This window comes from Podarcis pityusensis, assembly GCF_964106645.2.
Source record: "Podarcis pityusensis genome assembly, chromosome: 5".
In the NCBI taxonomy this organism is placed as follows: Eukaryota; Metazoa; Chordata; class Lepidosauria; order Squamata; family Lacertidae; genus Podarcis; species Podarcis pityusensis.
In genome coordinates this window covers 91,094,936-91,116,993 of record NC_138032.1, presented here as the reverse complement: position 1 = coordinate 91,116,993, position 22,058 = coordinate 91,094,936, and the positions used below count along the sequence as shown (strand labels likewise).

General features: G+C 42.9%; 1 protein-coding gene across 5 annotated transcripts in view; it reads left to right on the top strand.

The window, feature by feature from the left end:
• The first annotated feature begins 439 nt into the window (after positions 1-439).
• NSD2 (nuclear receptor binding SET domain protein 2) overlaps positions 440-22,058 on the top strand; it is a 73,758-nt gene continuing 52,139 nt past the window's right edge. Inside the window, exons 1-5 of one of the 5 annotated variants that reach the window (XM_081005421.1) lie at positions 440-641; positions 16,320-16,397; positions 17,157-17,779; positions 20,559-20,724; positions 21,626-21,792. In XM_081005421.1, the coding sequence (XP_080861547.1) occupies positions 17,186-17,779; positions 20,559-20,724; positions 21,626-21,792 (927 nt within the window). In that variant the 5' untranslated portion in view covers positions 440-641; positions 16,320-16,397; positions 17,157-17,185. Of the gene's footprint in view, positions 646-951; positions 981-16,319; positions 16,398-17,156; positions 17,780-20,558; positions 20,725-21,625; positions 21,793-22,058 lie in introns of those variants that run through there. The other 4 variants (XR_013986397.1, XM_081005420.1, XM_081005423.1 and 1 more) reach the window with 4 other exon arrangements.

Here is a 22,058-nt window from a genome sequence, read left to right as displayed (position 1 = left end):
CTCTGGAAAGGCTCCACATAAAACGGATTTTGTTATGGTTTCTTATGTTACAGTACCTATCTATTTATATCAAGAAAATTATGATTTAAAATGGATTTTGCTACGGTTTTCTCAACGAAGAGCCTTGTGGGTGTGTACGGATATATACTGTAAAGCCAGGCAAGTATTTAAGGGTTCCGGATCGCGAGCTGTGGGCAGGTCAGCGCGCGATTCTCCTCCCTCCCTCCCTCCTCCGCTCGCTCGCTCACGTCCTGCCTCCGAATCGGGTCCACCTCCCTCTCCCCCCTCCCACCCGAGGGCGCCGCGTGCGCGCCCCTCCCCTCCGGCTTGCGCGGCTGGTTTGAATGAACCGCTTCGGGAGTTGCGGCGCGAAGGCGGCGCCGGCCAATCAGAGCGGCGCATTTTTCGCGCTGGTTTTGGGCTGCGGGGGGGGGGGGCGGCGGTGAGGCGCAGGAGGCGGAGACCAAAGGGGACGCTCGCTCGCTCGCTCGCTCGGTCTGTCGGCGGCCCGTTCGCTCTCTCGCTTGCTCGGGGGGGGAGGAGGAGGGGGCGGCCGGGGAAGAAGGAGCCCACCGCCCGGGGAGAGACGAGGCGGCCGAGAGAAAGAGCGAGGCCCCCGCCTCAGAACGCCTCAGCAGCAGGTCAGTGGCGGGAGGGCGGCCGGGCCGGCCTCCCCTCAGGGGTTGCGGGGCGGGGGCGCGCCTGCCGTTCTTTCCCGCGCGCCCGTCTCCCGGGGGGGGGGGGTCTCCGCGTCCCGCCTGCCTCCTTCCGAGGCGGGAGGCGGGCTTCCCTCACCCGAGGCACGGAGCCGCTTTTTCCACCTCAGGCGCCTCCTCTCCTTCCCGGCCTCGGGGGGTTCCGGCGCCCCCTCGCACCCCCCACCCCAGAAAGACGCCCCTCGGGGCCGGCCGCTTCCCCGCGCCGGGGTCGGGGCGCCTTCCTGCTCCGCCACTGCGGGAGACGTAACTCGGGAAGAAAGGGTCAGAAGTGGGAACGGGGCCCGGAGTTGGGAGGGTCTCGGGGGAGGACGGGGGCCGGGGCGGGCTGGGAGGCTTTTCTCCTCCCTCGGCCTCGGGACCCGGTTGTGGGGTCGCCCGCTCGAGGGCTTCCCTTGGCCGGAGGCAGCAGCTGCCGCCGCCGCCGCTTCTTGCCTGGGCTGCGGGAGGGAGGGGGCGAGGATGCCACTCCGGGAACGTATGGGCAGGGAAGGAAGCCATGTTTGATTCATTCCCCACCAAGGGAGCGCTGTGCGGTTGGGGATGCGGTGCGCCAGCCCTGCTGCTCGGCGTATGGGAAAGGGATGCAATAAGCCCTCCTAGGGCGCGCTCCCTCTTCGGCTTAAGCCTGGCTGTGAAGGGGGGCGATTGGCCTGGGAAGACCTTTTCTCCTGACTGACCACCCACCAACCAAACCCCGCCCGCCCGCACATCGCCAGCTTGGCCCGATGTCCTTCTGGCAAGAAGGAAAGCCTCGGTCGCATCTCCACTGGGGAAATGGGATTGCAAAGGACGCCTCTGGGGCTACTCCACAACGCAGCAGCTGCTGGTTTTTTTTTCCCCCAGAGGGGAAGGGGGCCACACGGTCTTGCATCTCCTAGGACTGAAACGTTTCAGATTTTTTTTTTTTTTTGTGCTAGGAAATTAAAAGCCAATAATAGATCGCTCTTTTATTTCGCGTTGCCACGTGCATGGGTTTCTGCATTCCTAGGGATGCGCAAGCCAGTCTGGGACAATTGATCAGAGAGACCGACTTCCTAGGGTTTTGAAACCTAGGGCTTTTGGGTCACCTAATTAAAAGGCATGGAAGTGGGGAAATAGACTCACCATTGAAGGCACACTTGCTGAATCTTTGTAATGTTAAATTGCTTTAATGTACAGTGCATTAATAGATTGGTTCTTCAGTCTCTTGAAATACAACATTTGCTGTGCAGCTGTTAGATGGTATTCAGTAAACAGTAAACTTATGAGCTGACCTGAGGATTGCCCATAAAGTGCATCGTGCTCCCATGAGTTCACAATGAAAACATGACAAAGGAGGGGTGTGTAATTGCTAAAATGTGATGGGAATGGAAATCAAAAGGACTTTTAAAACTAGAGCATATAGCTAACATCTGTCTGCTTTAAAAGTGTGACATTCTTTATACAGTTATTTTGTAGAGCATATTAAACTGGTCTGTTTAACAAAAATGTGAAATATTAGAACTCAGGTGTTGTTTTGCTTACAAAGGCTTGGATTTGATTCCTTCATTGGTACTTGGCAATTGATTTTGTTTGATTGGTCTCTTCTTGTTTTAGCTGTATAAACTGATTTATAATGGGTATCATTTATCACTATTCCCATGATTTTATACAAAAATCAATGCATGTTTAAATAACAAAAACAATTTGCTTAAAAAATAGCCTGGTGCTGCCTCAGAGCAGCAGTCATTGGTACATAGTACAATCCCATGTATGTATAAAAAGAAGTAAGCCCAACTGAGTTAAGAACCAATGGCAGCGAGGACTTTGGTGTTGAGAGCCAAGAAGCTCACTGAGTGACCTTGTGCCAATCACCATGTATTATGAAATATGAGGGCCTCTTAAATAATGTGGAACTCTTCTCCTGAGCCACCCTGAAGATCCCAGTAATCTGAGCAAAGCTCCAAATGCTTTTTGCAGTTTATTTTGTCATCTACCTGTCCAAGCAAAGCCGTGTTCTCCACTCCACCCTGCCCAAGGCTTGAAGCTGGATTTAAAAGAAGTCTTTTGTCCAAAAGAACCCACAGCTGAGCATAAGAAACCTAACAGTTTCTGTCCAGAATCTAATGGATATTTTTTTTGCTCTCATCACTGCTCCAGTAAGATTTTACAATTCCATTTCTAATCATAGAATAGGAGAGTTGGAAGGGACCATGAGGATCATCTAGTTGGACCCCTGCAATCTTTTTGCTCACTGTGGGGTTCAAATCCTGAGATTAAGAGTCTCACGCCCTGCCAACTGAGCTATCCCACCCATCAGTGATGCCAACAGTACGCTGTATGTTGATTCAGTCCTCTGCTGCACTTGCAAAAGAGACACATTTGCTTGCATTTCGTGTTTCATGAAAACTTGTGCCCCCTTTTGCAGGTGAGCCCCCCTAAAATGCATGGGTTACTCTGCACAGGTAATAAGATATCTGAGATGCACAATATCAACAGATAGGGACATGGGTGGCACTGGGGTCTAAACCACTGAGTCTCTTGGGCTTGCTGATCAGAAGGTGGGTGGTTCGAATCCCCGCAACGGGATGAGCTTCCATTGTTCAGTCCCAGCTCCTGCCAACCTAGCAGTTCAGAAGCACGTCAAAGTGCAAGCAGTGGGAAGGTAAACGGCGTTTCCGTGCACTCTGGTTTCCATCACGGTGTTCGATTGCACCAGACGCGGTTTAGTCATGCTAGCCACATGTCTGTGGACAAACGCCGACTCCCTTGACCTGAAAGCGAGATGAGCGCCGCAACCCCATAGTCGCCTTTGACTGGACTTAACCGTCCAGGGATCATTTACCTTTTACCTTTACCTATCAACAGGTAAAGTTTTCCCAGCAATTGCATTCCCATATCAAAGGCTTACCCAGTTTAATTTCTGCCTGCCACATAGCTGTTAAAGGCACGAGAAGCCTGTTCTACAATGCCAAGCCTAAATCTTACAAGGAACTCAAGAATAAAAACAACAACGAAACATTTAGGCAACTTGATAATGTTTTTAAATTTAAAAATAGTAAAAAATAGACATTTGATTGTTCAGAAATGTAATATAACATTCATAGGCAAAAAAAGTGATGAGCCATTAATAATAAAAACATGCACAAAGCCAGTTAAGCATTAACCCTCCATGCTTTGATTGCTACATCAACGAAATACTCTGAGCACGTTCAGGTTCACATTTTGAACTCATTTAACTCAATGTTTTTGCTCACTTCCTGCAAGTTGCTGGCTCAATCTAAGCTACACCACATGTCTCCTGTGAAAATATAGGAGGTATAAAATGGCTGCAAAAGGGGGCCTATAGTATTTGTATCATTGGCATCAAAATTTCGCTCCCTTATCCAGAGTGAGGCATCTTTGTACTATGAAGGGTCATGTTTTTCTTCCCATCTCTCCCCATATTAGCACAGTTCTGCTTCAAGGCTAACTTATATTAATCTGGCCTGATTATTGTATGTTTAGCAGGATGCGTAAGATCCACTTGTATTCCCCTGAGCTTATTCTCAGTTTGTTGTGGGCATTTATTCCTAAAATGAGTTATTGGGGAAGTGAGGAATGCAGTGATCCGCTTTCATTTTGGAAAGGCAGTATTCTTCCTAATTGCTCATTAAAAAAAAAAAAGTTCTGTTAAAAATTTTATTTGATTTAATATACACCTCTTTTATAAAATAACTTTATGTTCTGTTTTGCCTTGATACTGATATTTTCATTATTGTGCCCCTTCCCAGCAAAGCCAAGACTGCAATCCTGCACCTACTTCTAGGAGTAAGTCCCATTAAACAAAAAGTAGGCATGTGTTCAAAGAGTTCTTCATGAATGTCTGCACTCCAGATCCTTCTAATTTGCAACCCGCTACATCAGTACCCCTGAACCAGGCTCTTGGTGGGCCTGTGTATAAAAGCTAAAGCCTTCTGATTTTCAGTGCAAGGTTTTTAATGTATAGTCTACAAATTTGGTTCTACACCCAACCACTTTTCACCTAAGTAGCTTACCTTTTCTATTTTTATGAATTCTGCATTTGCGATATTACCTACCTGCTTCTGTGTTAACAACTTCACTATATCTACCCACCATTATGCTGTGCTACAGTTGGCCCTCACAAATGCTTTTCTCACAGCAATCATATATGCTTGTTTATCCAGATGTATATCTCATTCATTTTAATTGAGGTTGTAGGCAACAACCAAATTACACATGTCAGATTGATGCACAACTGGGCAGAACCCAGAAGTCACTTGATAAATGGCCCCAAAAGAGCCTAGAAAGCGTGAAAAAGTTGCAAAAACAGTGCCTAGCAATCCCACAAGCCTTTGCAATTGCGACCCCAGGAGGCCTTGCATTGACCGTTGAGGCCTGTGGAGAGTTTGAGTTTGAGCAAAAAGGTTTGGAGGGAGCAATTGTGGCAAAGTTTGGCATCTGGTAAGTGCTGCTGGTTTTTTCAAGGGTTTAGAGGGTGTTTGCAGGCTTTTCCAATAGCGTTTCACATAAATGTGCAGAGCCTTCCAACATAAGTCCTGCGTAAATTGGGAGTTGCCTATACTCTCAAGCAGGCATGCACAGGAATGCATCTTACAAAGTGAGCAATAGGAGCTATTTTCATCATTGCTCATGGGAAAAACCATTCCTGAGCTTGCTTTAGCTGATGTGTTTTGCACATCCCTCCATGTCTGTTTTGAATACAGGTGTCCATAGTTTTAAAATGTGAATAGTATCCTGTGCAGGGCACCAGTGTTTTCTCAATGGGGGTATTAACAAGGTTTTGCCTAATGAATGCTACAAATAAATTTCCTTCTTGCCAGTCAACATAGAATACAGCAGCCTTTCTCAATCAGATGTTCTTGGACATCTTGCAACATCCCTGACCACTAGCCATGCTGGCTAGGTATGCTGGGAGTTATAGTCCAACAACATCTGGGGATCCAATGTTGAGAGAGGCTGTGTTACAGCATATAGCCCCCCCTTTTTGGCGGGGGGAGGTTTAGAACAGGCACAGGCAACCTTGGCCCTCCAGATGTTTTGGGACTACAATTCCCATCATCCCTCACCACTGGTCCTGTTAGCTAGGGATCGTGGGAGCTGTGGGAACCAAAAACATCTGGAGGGCCGAGGTTGACTATGCCATGTTTAGAAGATAGTGTTAATTGACTACTTTTAACACCCAAAAGCCATTGGCCTTTGTGGTGCCTCAGGATTGTAACCAGTCTCCCATACTTTTTAATTCCTACATGAAACTTGCAAGAGAGGTCATCCAGAGGTTTGCAGATCACTAATCACATGGATTATCTAATGCTAATGGGAGGCAGGCAAAAAGTTAAAACTGGTGTCAGTTTTATCCAGATAAGATAAAGTATTGTTTGGGAAGACCACTGATGTGGATGGAGAGTTGCAGCTTGTTTTGTACAGAGTTGTTAGGTATGCAATTTAGGGCTATTTCTGAATCAGGTGACCTCAAGTGGCTAGGGGTGCCTTTAGCCTTAGGACTGCAACTGGCAAACCAGACTATCTGGAGAAAGCACAGCTGGCCTCGGCCACACATCTACTGGATATATCCAGATTAAACTGCTGTAATGTTCCTTATGTGCGTACCTGAAAACAGACTGGAAACATCAGCTGGTATAATTTTTGGGATTTTTGTTTGTTTGCTTTTGTATTTATACGTTTTTATTGCAATTTAGGTCCAACATTAAGAGGTATATGATTTTTAAAAACTATTGGAGCCAAGATTTTAATCCTTTAATGTTTTCCATTTTTGTGCAGTGGAGATGCTGGCTACCAAATTTATCTGCAATTTTTTTTTTCCAATTACCCTTAAATTCCAATGAAGGCCCAGTAGAGATTTTCAGGAGTTTAGTGTAAAGACTAAAAACTAATCCCCTACCCTTATGCCCTAGGATCAACTACAACTTTTCTTCTATTATTACCCTGAGCCTTTAGGGCTTGATCAGCTAATAAATGTTGGAATTAGTGAGCCTGCAGCCAATTCAGACCTGAGTCCCCAATGTTTGCTCCAGAGAAATTGGGCTGTTATTGTAAAAGCTGTACAGCCGAAGAATCTCCCCCACCCCAATGATAGGATGCTGTTATGCAAATTCATATCCATCACCTGCTGATAGTAACTTGGTGGTATCAGCAATGAGCAAGTAAGGAATAGCCAGTACTGACATTTTTTCTAGATCTTCAGCATGCCTACAGTATACTGGTTATTTAATGGTTGTAACATCAGTGAATTGAAAATGCGAAAGGGCAGGACCTATAAATTCCTTTGTGCTATTTCTTGTTCCAGTGTAATCCACTTCTTGCTTATTTTTTGAATTATACTTCAATGTTGTCTTAATGTTTTATAATGTTAAGTGTGGCGATCTCCATCCCCCTTACGTTTTTTACTAATAATTTTTCATTGCTAATCTTTTTATTTTTTATTTCATTTCATTACACTTACTCTTTCCCCATGTGTATTTATTGAATAAAATAAGTTTGTTTTGCCTTTGCAAAGCAAGCTCAAGCCTGCCTTCAGCTATCATTTGTCTGCTTTTCTCTCTCTAAGGCTTCTCAGGCTTGTTCTTTATTTTTCTATTTTATCTTCTCTTTGGCTTGAAAGCTTTAGTGAGTAGTGTTTGTTGCTCCCTCTGCATTGATTTTTCATTAGTGAGTAGCATTTGGTGTCATCTTTCTCCCTTTTTCTGTTCTGTGGTGTGTGTTTGGATTTTTAGCAGCATTTGGCTTTCTTGTGTGAGTGTGTAGCAAGCATTTTCAGTAGTGTTTGCTGTTGCTCCTTTTGTTTGGCATGGATGTCTGGTTAGCCCATGGGTAGGCAAACTAAGGCCCAGGGGCCGGATCCAGCCCAGTCGCCATCTAAATCTGGCCCGCAGACAGTCCTGGAATTAGCGTATTTTTACATGAGTAGAATGTGTCCTTTTATTTAAAACGCATCTCTGGGTTATTTGTGGGGCATAGGAATTTGTTCTCTCCCCCCCCTTCAAAATATAGTCTGGCCCCCCACAAGGTCTGAGGGACAGTGGACCAACCCCCTGCTGAAAAAGTTTACTGACCCCTGGGTTAGCCTTTCCCTGTCATTCTGTTGTAGTTCTCACTTCTTTTCCCTTCTCTTTACTCCCTCCACTATTTTGTTGACTCTTCCTCTTACATTGCCGCCTTTTAAAAAAATAATAAATCCCTCCTGTATATTTCTTTCTGTCTCTCTTTCGCTCTAGTGCTGTTTCTGTAGCAGGCCTGGCCCACCCATAAAGCAAGGTGAGGTGACTGCCTAGGGGAGCAGGATCCCCGGGGCATCAGATCCCAAAGTAGATCTTTCTTCCCACTTGTGTTAACGTATAGATCTTCACTCCTCCTTCCCTGGCAGTGTTCAAAATTAGCATTTGGCAACTGATTATTGGTCATTTGTGACCAAGTGACGATGCTTGGGTGTCAGGAAGGCGCCTGACATGTCCACCATTGGGGATCATAGGATCTGGGCTGTTTCCACACACTACCATATCCTGTAGAATTCTATCAGTTATATTTTATCTGCACAGTCAGAATGAATTTCAGGAACCGAATTGCCTTTTTCTGTGCATCCTGAGCAGGAGCAGTCGCCATTAAGAGAAAGAGGTTGGACTGTCCCTCGGTCAAATAACTTCTTTAAATTCTCAAAGCTCTTAACCTAGCTCAAAGTTGTCATCTGAACTAAGCCAAATGTTTAACTGATAATCAGTCACAGTTAGTCCATCATTTGAAAACGACATTGGAGCGGTTGTACCTCAAAATGGAAACGATAGACATTCCGATTTGGCGACTGTAACCTTGGTTTTAAGGAGCCATTTGGGGCCAAGCTCATATACCTGAGTTTCTAACACTGTTCCCTGGTGGGGAACCACCATTTTGTGGTTTGCTTCAGGTGCCGAAATGTATTGGGCAGGCCCTGTTCTGTAGGATGGTGGTAGTTGATCGGGGGAGCAGATCTCTCTTCATTCTGCGAGATTCAGTCAGATGTGAGGCACTGCTACTGTTCCTTTTCCTTGTGCAGGAATGGTTTTCCTCCCAAACGTCCTGTATAGCTGTTGGATTCACTTCACCAAGGACATTTGTGTTATACCAGGGGTCAGCAAACTTTTTCAGCAGGGGGCCGGTCCACTGTCCCTCAGACCTTATGGGGAGCCGGACTATATTTGGGGGGGGGTGGATGAATTCCTATGCCCCACAAATAACCCAGAGATGCATTTTAAATAAAAGGACACATTCTACTCATGTAAAAACATACTGATTCCCAGACCGTCCGCGGACCAGATTTAGAAGGCAATTGGGCCGGATCAGGCCTGCCGCGGGGGCCTTAGTTTGCCTATCCATGTATTATACCCTTACTTGATGTAATGGCTTCCAAGGAGCCTACTTCAGTGACTCTTTGTGTTCCAGAGAGGGCAGCAGCTGGGAAGCTAGATTCACAGACCGCCCAACAGCAGAAATGATGGGAGAATCTGCAGTGATGCAGGCAGCTCCTAATTTCTAATAAGCTCAGGAGATCTTTTTGGGGAGTGTTCTTGTTGAAATGTTCAGTAGACTGGTGGCTGTTCTCCAATTGGACAACAATGTTCTGGCAGCCCTAGGTTGATATTGTCATTCAGTTTTATTGATGGCTGCTTCTGGAACTCACAGTAGAGCTGCTACAGTGGTGCCCCGCAAGACGAATGCCTCGCAAGACGGAAAACCCGCTAGACGAAAGGGTTTTCCCTTTTGGAGGTGCTTCGCAAAACGAATTTCCTATGGGCTTGCTTCGCAAGACGAAAATGTCTTGCGAGTTCCTGCGGGGTTTTTTTCCTTCCCCCCCCCCTTTTTCCCAAGCCGGTAAGCCGCTTATCAGCTGATCCGCTAAGCCGCTTATCAGCTGATCCGCTAAACCGCTAATGGGCTTGCTTCGCAAGACGAAAAAACCGCAAGACGAAGAGACTCGCGGAACGGATTCTTTTCATCTTGCGAGGCACCACTTTACATTCCTGCACTCCCAGGACATTGCTTGGTTCTTTCTGAGCAACTAGAGGCTGTGCCCATGGTTCTACTTGGGTCCTCACAGCTGTCTCTTGTGCTCTTTTTTTTTTTTTGTAGGAACTGTGTTCTGCAGGTTAGCCTCAGGTTCTTGATTGACCAATTTCTGGGACAGTGGAGCTTGCAGTGTCCTTGTCACAGAGTGCTGTTGTTTCAGTTGCACAACTACCAGGTGTCTTTGTTGGACGTGATACCTCAGTGTGTTTTGCATTTGCTATGTGGTAGCAGATTAAAGACCTATACTTCTTGCCACCTGAGTTTCTGTATCCCTTTAAGGAAGTCTGCTGGGTTACATTTCTCCTGTTGAAGAGAAAAGGTGTGTAGTTCTTTGAAATAGGTTATCCCACTTGCAGTAAGTAACCTTAAAAACATAAAATCTTGAGGGGAAATTATGTTACTATGTTGGGCAGAGATTCTGGAGAATCAGTGCTTTGCCATCTCTTGAGACAGTCAAGCCAGTTGTGCCTTAATTCCCTCCTGAATGTAGTTGCTCAACCTCAGACCCACAAAGACTCCTATCTCACTGTTGGTCCTTTGGTTTTATATCTTGGCCGCGAATGTGTGAGAAGCCCGGGTGGAAGCAGCAGAAGATGAGGGATTATCGAGATACATCTGCCACCAAGTGTCTCTGTAGGTTCTGTATTGGGCAGTGGACACCAGAGTCAAGTACCTTACATAATCTCTGCATGGGGTAAGGACTTCTGAGGGAGCCCACAAATAATGGGGTAGGGACTTCTCAGGGAGTCACTGCAACATGAGGAACATGATCAGGGTACTGTGCTAAAGACCAGGCTTGTTACATTTTGTCTACTACTTCATTTCTAACTTGAGGTGGGAAAGGAACGGTTAGCAACGTGAAAAATTAAGGATCCGTGTGCCTTTTCTGTAATTTCAGCACAGGAGTCGCAGACCTCTTTGAACCAGCAGGCATATTTTGAATTTTTAGAAAGTGCTGTGGGCACCAGTCACAAAATGGCTGCCATTGAAGTTTAGCATCATGCGATATGGTTGCTGTAGGTGTCGTGACACAATAACTGTTTCTTAACCCACCAAACCCTGAAAGGTTGACCTGCCACGTTAAGATTGCGATTACTGTATATACTTGTGTATAAGCCAACTTTTTCAGCACATTTTTTATGCTGAAAAAGCCCCCCTCGGCTTATACTTGAGTGAGGCGGAGGGACGAGCACCGAGAAAGGAGCTTCTCCCAACCTCCTATGCTTACTCTTGCGAGCGGCAGAGGCAGCTGTGTCCTTTCAAATGATTTCTCATGAACAGCCTCCACAGATCTTTGAAGGGAAACTTTTCATAGTCCATACCTCTTAAAATTGCAAAATGGATTTTGGAAGGATCAGGCAACAGGTCCCTCAGCAGTTAATTGATAACAAAATGCAGTAGCTGTCTAGGGACTGGCTGTGGAACACCTCATAATTAGCTCATTTTCACTGCCTGCACCAGGCTGAGTGCATGTCTCTTCTTTCTTAATGTTGCTGAAACTGTTTGCAAATGAGACAGAATCCAAGGTAAGCTGCTCTGGGTTTTTTCTTATGAGTAAGAGACTGGATTCAGGGAAGAAACAAGGCAGCACTTCTCTTTGTGTAGAAATTGTACCAGATGTTGTTTTAGAATGCAGATCTTGCTTTTCCATTTTTCAACCTGTTTTCACTTGACTGTGTAGCCTCTCACCAGTACAACTTGTTACATAATCCTTGCCTAATTTACCAGTAGCTGCTGCATTTCCCACCCTAGGCTTATACTCGAGTCAATAAGTTTTCCCAGTTTTTTGTGGTAAAATTAGGTGCCTTGGCTTATATTCGGGTCGGCTTATACTCGAGTATATACGGTATGTTGTTGCAGAGATCACACAGTATTGATTTCACACACAATGCTGTTGCTATCTAGTAACAGAGCATTCCCCAGTACTGGGGGGTGGAGGAATGTGCCCCACACCATACTTCCATGCATCTTTGTTTGTCTGTCTCTCTCTCACACTCGCACATACATTCGCTCGCTCGCTCTTGCTTGTGTGCATACATACATATGAGACTGCATGTACATTTCTCCCTCACACACTTGGATGTATGCAGGAAATTTTCCAGGAGGGGGCAAAAAAAATGAGGGCGGGGCACAAAGTAAAAGACTGAAAGGGTGCAACAGGCTTAATTTCTCACAGAAAGTAAGAAGCGTTGTACCTGTACATTTGGCCTCATTTCATGTTCTAAAATTTCTATAAAGTTACTTTTTAAATAAAGTGAAAGTTGGGAATCTGAGGGTTGTGGTTTATCCTGGGGGCACCAAAGAAAGCCTTTGCAGGCTCCTTGGTACCTGTGGCCGCAGTTGGTGGTCCCTGAATTAACACCTACCTCATTGTGAAAGCCACATCATAGAGCATATAATGGTTAATAGCTTACTTGCAGAATTAGCTTTGAACTCAGGTAGGTAGCCGTGTTGATCTGACGCAGTAGAGAGATAGATAGATATTGTCCAGTAGCACCTTAGAGACCAACTAAGTTTGTTCTTGGTATGAGCTTTCGTGTGCATGCACACTTCTTCAGATACACCAGAAGTGTGCATGCACACAAAAGCTCATACCAAGAAGAAACTTAAAGGTAAAGGGATCCCTGACTGTTAAGTCCAGTTGCGAACGACTCTGGGGTTGCGGCTCTCATCTCGCTTTACTGGCCGAGGGAACCGGCGTTTGTCTGCAGACAGCTTCCAAGTCATGTGGCCAGCATGACTAAGCTGCTTCTGGCAAATCAGAGCAGTGAACGGAAACGCCGTTTACCTTCCCACCGGAGCGGTACCTATTTATCTACTTGCACTTGACGTGCTTTTGAACTTCTAAGTGGGCAGGATCTGGGACCAAAAACGGGAGCTCACCCCACCGCAGGGGTTCGAACCGCCGACCTTCTGATCGGCCAGCCCTAGGCTCTGTGGTTTAGACCACAGTGCCACCCGCGTCCCTTAGAGACTTAGTTGGTCTCTAAGGTGCTACTTAGGGACACGGGGGTCCCTTTACCTTTAAGGTGCTACTGGACATTTTTAAAAAATTTTAAATATAGCTTTGAATTGTTACACATTGTAAAGCTTACTCAATAATTTATAAAAAATGTTTGTTAGTTTTTTATAAAACATGAAGAGGACAAGTCAGAGAAGTTATAAAGTTGATAATTACATTTCAGTATGCAAGTCCATTTCATTATTACTCAGTTTCCAGGCATCCATAATGTTCATTGAGTTGAAGGGAGATAGGAAATATTTTTTGACATAGACATATATTCAATAAATTCATCAGCTTCTGCACTTTTTCTTGGTGCTGTAATTTTATAGGATCAATTTTTCATGAGGGAAGTCAGCCAAAGTTGACACAAAATTTTTGTATACCACCATTAATCTGTAGATCTCAGGACAGTATATAAAACTACAAGATTAAAAACACATAATACATAATAAAAACAAGAACAAACCAGTAGCCCACTCTCCCACCCGTTCTGACCAAAAATTCAATAATACTTTGCAGGACCACCACATACAGTAAAATGTTCCTCTTTCAATGCATTTTCTCCAACACATCAAGGTTATATTTGAATTTATTCAGTCAGATACCAGCAAAGTATCATTTTAATGGAATCTGCTTTAATTCTAGCTGACACTGATTTGAGTGTTGTTCTATATGACATTCCATGGTTCATCTTTAATATTCATTTGCTGGTTCCCTGGTATATGTATCCCATGTATTCTTCAATTAAGAATTTATAAGTTTCTGACAGAAGTTATTTGCTATTGTTTCCTGTTGAAATTACGAACATTTCTAAAGTACGAAGTGGTATTTTTGCATGATTGATTTGGAACCAAGTATGTTTAAGTTCTAATTGTAGTAGATCGCCTGATTTGGGGTTATTACCAATATAAAAATCTTTGACACACACACACACACACACACATATATATATATATATATATATATATATATATATATATATACACACACACACACACACAATCCCCCCCCCCCCAAAGAAGCATGTCTTGTTTTAAAAAGGGAGTCTTAACTGATTTATTTTTTTGAGATGGATGAATTAAATACTGAGGCCCTCTCAAGGTCTGTCTTGCTTTTCCAGCCATTTCCATTGTTATCAAAATTCTTTTTGTATTACTTTTTAGTATTGAAATTATATATTTTTATGTGAGATGCATTGTGGTATAATGGTAATCCTGGAATGCGTATTCCTGTGTATTGTATGCTTAATACATTGATAAGAATAATAAGAATAAGAATAATATATTTATATGGTACCCACTCTGGGCGGCTTCCAGCAAAATATAAAAATGCAATAAAGCATTAAACATTTAAAACTTCCGTATGCAGGGCTGTCTTTAGATGGCCTCCAAAAGTCATCTCTTTAATATCTAATGGGAAGGTGTTCCACAGGGTAGGTACCACTACTTAGAAGGCCCTCTGTCTGGTACCCTATAACAGGTACGTCCAACAGGTAGATCGTGATCATTTTTGTCCCACACCCCCAAAAAACAGGGCCTCCCTCCTCCCTAAAAAAAAGCTCAACAACCTTGACCTGAACTGCAAAAAAGGGGGTAGATCACTGCCAGTTTTTCACTCTGTGAGTAGATCGCAGTCTCTTGCCATATAACTTCACCTCTCATAGCGAGGGAATCACCAGAAGGCCCTCGGAGCTGGATCTCTGTCTGTGCTTAACAATCGGGGTGGAGACGCTCCTTCACGTATACAGAGCCGAAGCCATTTAGGGCTTTAAAGGTCAACACCAACACTTTGAATTGTGCTCGGAAACGGACTGGGAGCCAATGTAGATCCTTTAGGACCGGTGTTATATGGTCCTGTTGGCTGCTCCAAGTCAGCAGTCTAGCTGCTGCATTCTGGATTAGTTGTAGATTCTGAGTCACCTTCAAAGGTACCCCACGTTCATAAGAATGTGCAGCATCGTTCAGCATGGCTTTTGATACCCTCTTTTTGTCTGAATTTATAGATGCAAGAATGATTTTTTCCTTGATCTCAGTGTGTACTATTAATAAGTATTGGTGATTTTTTGAAATTATAATAAAAATAGAATAATTCATCATTTGCACGATATGCTGACTGGGCATATAATCATTTTAATTGCTGCTATCCTTACAAGCCAAGAAAGTGAATAATTGTCCCATTCTTTTAGCTGTTATTTTATTTGCTGGATTAACAGTTGTAAATGAAATAGAAATGTTAAATTTCAGTGTTGGGGGATATCTACACCTAGGTATTTATTTATTTTTGCATATTTGCCAATTCGTTTCCTTCAGTTAAAGACTTGCTATATATCCATATTCATTTAGGTTCAAGATCATTAACACAATGTCATCTGCAAATAAATTAGCTAATGTGTTTCACCATCAGTAGCGTTAGGGTTATTGTGTAACGTGTTTGCCTTGGCAATGGAAACCTTGGCTAATAACATCGGCGACAATGGACAGCCATGTTTTGTTCCTTTATTTGCTTGAAAAGCACCAGAGTCCTATCTGTTAGCTCTGATGTGTGTCTGGCTATTTTTATATAAATATCTTTATATTTGAATGACTTGTCAATTCCCATAAATTCTAAGACCTTAAAAGAGAATCCCATTCCAATTTGTCAAAGGCCTTTGTCACATCAAACAACACAAAGTGCCTTTGACTCTTTAAGATGAGTATGATGAATTACATTTAGTATGTGGCTGAAGGAATTGGCAGTTAATCGTGTTTTAATAAAACCAGTTTGCTCTAATTGTATGTATTTTGGTTCTAAATTTGAAGGATGTTCTATAAGAACATTTGAACAATTTAGCCTCAGTGTTAACTGGAAACACAGTACAGTCGTATTTAACTTGCGCAATTCCAACCCAGTGCAAAAAGAGATTTTAAGCTTTCTGCCTTGTTTGGGAAGCAACCTTGTTTAGACGAGGGGCGCAGGGTGCTCCCACAAGATCTCACGAGAACACCCCAGGGCCTCCAGGGTTGAGGCATGGAGAGGGCCTTGCTTCCCAAGCAAGGCAGAAATGCCTGGCACAAAAAGAACTTTTCAGCAAGGTTCTCCATGCCTGGCTCTGGAAGCCGCCTGATGGGGTGGTTCCCATGGTTTGAGTATATGTGTTTTTGCGTATAAGGTAAAGGTAAAGGGACCCCTGACCTTTAGGTCCAGTCGTGCCCAACTCTGGGGTTGTGGCGCTCATCTTGCTTTATTGACCGAGGGAGCCGGCGTACAGCTTCTGGGTCATGTGGCCAGCATGACTAAGCTGCTTCTGGTGAACAAGAGCAGTGCATGGAAACGCCGTTTACCTTCCCGCTGGAGTGGTACCTATTTATCTACTTGCACTTTGATGTGCTTTCGAACTGCCAGGCTGGCAGGAGCAGGGACTGAGCAGTGGGAGCTCACCCCATCGCGGGGATTCGAACCGCCAACCTTCTGACTGGCAAGTCCTAGGCTCTGTGGTTTAACCCACAGCGCCACTGGAACCAAACCCCTGCATGCTTTATCCGTCTATGAGTCAACCTGTTCTTTATCTTTGTTTGGTTTAGGTAACACTATGATTCTGGTTCGTTTCCAGGACGATGGAATCTGTCCCCCTTCCTTAACTTCATTAAAGAGTTTTCCAGGTAGAGGCAATAGAATATTCTGAATTTCTAAATACGAAGCTCCAGCAAAACCATTGGTTCCTGGTGCGTTGACTGGTTTAAGTTTAGATGCACATTTTAAGTTTCTTCCTTTGAGATCAGTTTGTTTAAACAATGATTTGGAGCATATGATCTGCATTGCAGTCGACTGACTGACTGACTGACTGACTAAATTAATGAGGTGGGTGAAAAGCAGGCAAATGCAGCCATGTTGGGGCACGAGACATCACAACCCCTTTCTAGAGTCTGGCATTTCTCTTACAGCACTTAATTGTCTTGTTTGGTGGAGCTAATGGGGGAGAGGGGTTTGGCAAAGCCCTCAGATTTGCAGTTTTGAAGTGAATGGTGTCTCTTGTTCAGCCATTGATGAATTCTGAACCCTACTCACCTTTATTGACACATGAGAACCAGTGCTTGCCAGATTTCAAGATCCAGATAATGACTTCCTAAGGATAATCTAATGAACAGTAATGGTATTAGTGATCAAATAGTTTTAAAATTGGAAGTGTTAATGCTCTAAACTAGTTTGCCCTCAAAATGATATAAACCTGGTATAAATATAGTAAAAAGAGCCTCTGTTAAATAGAATGCCAACTTGCTTGAGTGGGGATGTTGCCTGGGTAGGTTTCTGACCGCGTGCTCTAAATTATATTAAGTAATATACACCAAAGCAGCATTCAAAATAAATAAATATTCTAATACTAATGGTTCTTCCTTTCTTTTTCTTCTGTTTTAATGCAGCAGTACAAAACTGGAAATCCTTTGACTGAATGGATTTCAAAAGTAGCTCTCTGCTTCTAGCCAAAAAAAGGGTCAACCACATCAAAATGAAGCAAGTGCCAGAGATCCTTGGAAATCCTACAGGGAAAACACAGAACTGTGAAGTGAATCGTGAGTGTTCTGTTTACCTGGGCAAAACACACCTTTCTGCTACACTACAGGAGGACGTTATGCCGAAATATAATGGCCACGATGCTCTCCCATTTATTCCTGCGGACAAACTGAAAGATCTCACTTCTCGTGTGTTTAATGGAGAATCGGCAACACAAGACACCAAGCTGCGCTTTGAGTCTGAGGATATAAAAGAACCTGCAACTCCACCTAACACTACACCTGTCAAGAATGGTTCTCCAGAGATTAAACTGAAAATCACTAAAACCTACATGAATGGAAAGCCCCTATTTGAATCTTCAATTTGTGGTGACAATGGAATAGATGTGTCTCAGGCAGAGGAAAATGAGCAAAAGCCAGCAAATAAGGAAAGGAGAAATAGAAAAAGAAGCATCAAATATGATTCCTTACTTGAACAGGGTTTTGTTGAAGCGGCATTAGCATCAAACACATCTAGTTCCTCTGATGAGAAGGTACAGGATTTATTTGCTACCTCTGCTCTTTGGGTAACTCGTGTCAGCCAAAGTTACCAATGTTTGACCTGTTTTTTCCTAACTGATCAGTCAGGTAGCAGCTGATAGCTCCTACAAGGTTCTGAGTTTCAGAGTCTATTAATAAGTTTAGCAAATGAAGTTGGAGAAGATAGACATGCATCCCCATGCTTCACTCATTTGAGTCCATTTCATCCTTTCCCTTCTCTGTCGCTCCCTAGAGTGAACTTGAGACAGACAATCTAATAATAGGGGAAGTTTTAATAATGTATTAATGATAATGGACCATTAAGGTCCAGTTTTGAATCATATTATGAAAACAAATTTTTCATCTTCGTTTTGATGATGATGAAACAATTCCAGTTGAGGGGCTATTGGAGAGGGACTATTTGTATTAACTTTGATGCACCAAAACATCATCATCATAAACAATAACAATAATAATACCTTTATTGTCATTGTACAACCTGTGAACAATGAAATTAAATGGGCCTTCTTCCCCCCCCCCAACTCAATCTCATTCCACTCTTTGTGCTTATTGAACAACACCCCCCCTTGCAAGTCAATTGTGCTATGTTATTTTCCGTTCAACAGCCTAACAGCCCACGGATAAAAGCTATTTTTTAGCCTGTTGGTACGGCTGATTATACTTCTATATCTCCTGCCCTACATGGGTAGCTAGCCAACATGGTGCCCTCCAGTTAAAATTCCCTTCAGCCCCAACCATCTTGGTTTAGCTACCTATGTTTAGATGGATTGTTTTACTGAGACATTGTGCTGTTCAGACTTTGTGCAACGGAATGCAAAATAAATCTAGCTTCTCTCACACACTCATTCTGAAGCACTTTGTTATTAATTATAAAGGTAACAAGGCTATACCAAGCAGCTTTGGTATAGCATTTTATGATCCGTAAAGAATATGTTTCATGGATGTGAAGGAGATAATTTTTCTCAGCTGGGCTTCTGCCTATGCTGCCCTTGAATTTTTAAAAAAGTTGTATTTGCTGTATTGAAGGGATAGCTCTCTAGGGTCGTTATTTGTACAGTTAGGTGACAAGTACCTTTGACTCAAAGTGTATGAATTTCCCAGCAAGAGACCAGGGGAAATAAACTTAGTGTCAGTATTGTTTGTTTCTTTTATGAGTTATTTATTTTGCCTTAAGTAGGTGTAATAATCGGAAGCCAGCTAGAAGCTAAGTTGTCCTTTCAATATGCAGTCCTGCAAGATGTTAGTAAAGTAGCAGAGGGGTCCATTTACCTCTGATCAATAAGGACCTCCATGTGCTTACTACAGATAACTTCTAATCCGTGGGCCACTTTTGGCCAGCTATGACATTTCCCACCAGAAACCCATACCCACCTGCCAATCAGACTCTAAACAGGTTTCTGTGAAGTTGTACTCTCCCTGAAATGGCAGGTATAAAGTTTGCGTGTATTTCTTGATCTAAAATAGTCAATGTCCTATGTGGTTCAGAGGGTCTTTTAGTAGTGACTGCAGCCATTCCTGGACATGGATAGTCACGATGATTCACACTCTGGTAGTCTCCTAGTTGGATTACTGTAATGTGTTATATGTGGGACATTCCTTAAAGATGACTCAGAACGTCCAGTAAGTGAATAACACAGCTTCCAGCATTTTGACTGGTACATTCATGACTGCCCATGTTATAACAATTTTGGAAAAATCATACGTCTACCTACTTTATTCAGAGTCCAATTTAAGGTACTCGTGCTTTACCTTTCATGTATGCTCCTCTCCATGTGTGCACCTGCAGCCTCAAGTAGTACAATGCAAGAGGACCTTTATGAGTTAATGTTATTGGATGTATAAACTAGCTTTAAATAGTACTGGCTTTCTGATACAGTACAGCATATGGAAAAATTGTTTGTTTGCTACCATTTAATTCTCTTGACAGCTTGAATGACAAAGGTTTCTTGAGAGTCCTTGCAGCCTTTGCATGTGGTGTTTGAAATTTTTCTGGAAGACTGACCAGAAAGAAAGTTCCTTGACCTTTCTAGAATGGTCCACAAACACACACTGTGATAACGGCCTTGGAGCTAGAAACTCAATTTGGTAAAATGAATACAGGGTTGAATCGCATAAGCACTGATAATATATCCTCAACCTATTTTATGCATGTACCTAAAAACGTCATGTGTCTGTACAGCAGATATGAATTTTGTTGGTGCATATGTCAGAAAGTCAGGACTCAGCCATTGCTCCCCACTGCACATGAAATGGCAAGTATATGCTTTTTGACACATGTGTGAAGTGGTACTGAGACTTGTGTTCCTGAAAATTCCAATAACAGTAATATCTAGGGGCTCTAAAGCAACAATTGATACCAGTTGTGGCTTTTGGTAGCTGTTGCTTCAACTCCTTTTACTTCCAGAGAAGCTGAGGCTCCCTTGTTCCTTTAAAATTGGAGTTCACTCTTCATTTCGAAGTAATATATTTTCCCTGTTACCAAATAACAGAAAGTTCATAGCCTTGAAAAAATACGATGGGTGCCCTGATAGTTGTACCCCTTTAGCTGTGGATCTGTGGCCCAAACTTAGTTCTTATGGCTAAATGTTTTCATGAACATTCCAGTTAAAGTTACCATTCATTTGCAATGCTCCAGACACACAGTGTATTGTTACCAGTTAAGCGCGATTTATGGAACATTCTACATTCCCTGTGCACTCAAATATGAAAATATTTTTCTTTGATCAAGTTGCTAGAATTTGTAAATGTCTGCCTTTTTCTTTCTCTAAAAAGATTCCTGCTAAAGAAGATTCTTCTTTACTACTTGGAAAAGATGACAAAACTCATGTATTGAAGTACAGTGTAGGAGACTTGGTATGGTCCAAAGTATCTGGCTATCCCTGGTGGCCGTGCATGATTTCAACTGATCCTCTTCTTTACAACTTCACAAAACTAAATGGTATGTCCTCTGTCTTTGGTAGTTTTGCATTTGCAGCTATTGCTATGTTAGGCCCAAAAACTAAAAGGAAAGCCACCAGTAAACTGGGATATTTTATGTGTCTCTGTTGGCTTAAATACACAAAGAAGATGTAAGCTTTACAAGTTGTACTGAGCTTTGTATTAGAAAAATAGCTAAAATAAATGTGAATAGTGTTGTAATTTGAATAAGATTATTACAGATATTTTGATCGTGGTGTATTGAACTGATCATTTATTACTCTTGAGGCAGGCTTCCTCAAACTCAGCCTTCCAGATGTTTTGGGACTACAACTCTCGTGATCCCTAGCTAACAGTGGTCAGGGGTGGTGGGAATTGTAGTCCCATAACATCTGGAGGGCCGAGTTCGCCTATGCCTGCTATAAACCTTGCCGTTGCACCTTCCTGTGATCCAGTGTAGGTGGAAGTTCTCCCAATAGTATAACAGAACCCAGTTACGTAGCTGTTTGCACTGTGAGATTGTCTTGGCCAAGCTGTAACTTCGTGTGTATCACGGTTGCTATTTTTCAATCTTTAGCCCCTCACTACTGAATGCTTCTGAAAAAAATTAACTGTTTGGGATTAGTAATATTATTGACATTTGCAAGGCCTTTTTCAAAGGACTGCATTGAGTAATGCCCTATTTCTTTAAACTGTCCAGTTAAAACTAATTTATATTTCCAAACTACACACTCCCTCTCTCTCTCTGCATGTGTGTGACATAACAGAGTTCATATATTAAGATATCAAAGCCTGAAAGAAACAAAGTTTAATCCTTTTTCCATTTTTCATTAAATGTGTTTTTACATTTACGGTATGTATGTTTGTATTAATATTTCTAGGTGACAAAATAATTATATAAGTGTGCCTGCTACCTTTTTCAGGACAAAAGAAGAGCTTTCGCCAATATCATGTTCAATTCTTTGGAGATGCCCCAGAACGAGCATGGGTATTTGAGAAGAGTCTTGTACCATTCAAAGGAGAAGAGCAATTTGAGCAATTGTGCCAGGAAAGTGCAAAGCATTCCCTTACCAAAGCAGAGAAGATAAAGGTAAATATTAATGTGTTATGTATTAACATAGTTGTTCAGTTATCTGCTTGAATGTTTACATGTGCCGCTGCATGCATGTGTATTTATTTATTTAATTCAATTTATATAACGTCATTTATCCAAAGATCCCAGGATGGTATACAACATTAGTAACATAATTTACACATCATAATAACAGGCCATAGAATAAAGAGGATTGTTTTCACCTGGTTCCTAAAGATATGTAATGATGACACGAGGTGAGGCTCTCTCTCGAGGGCATTCTA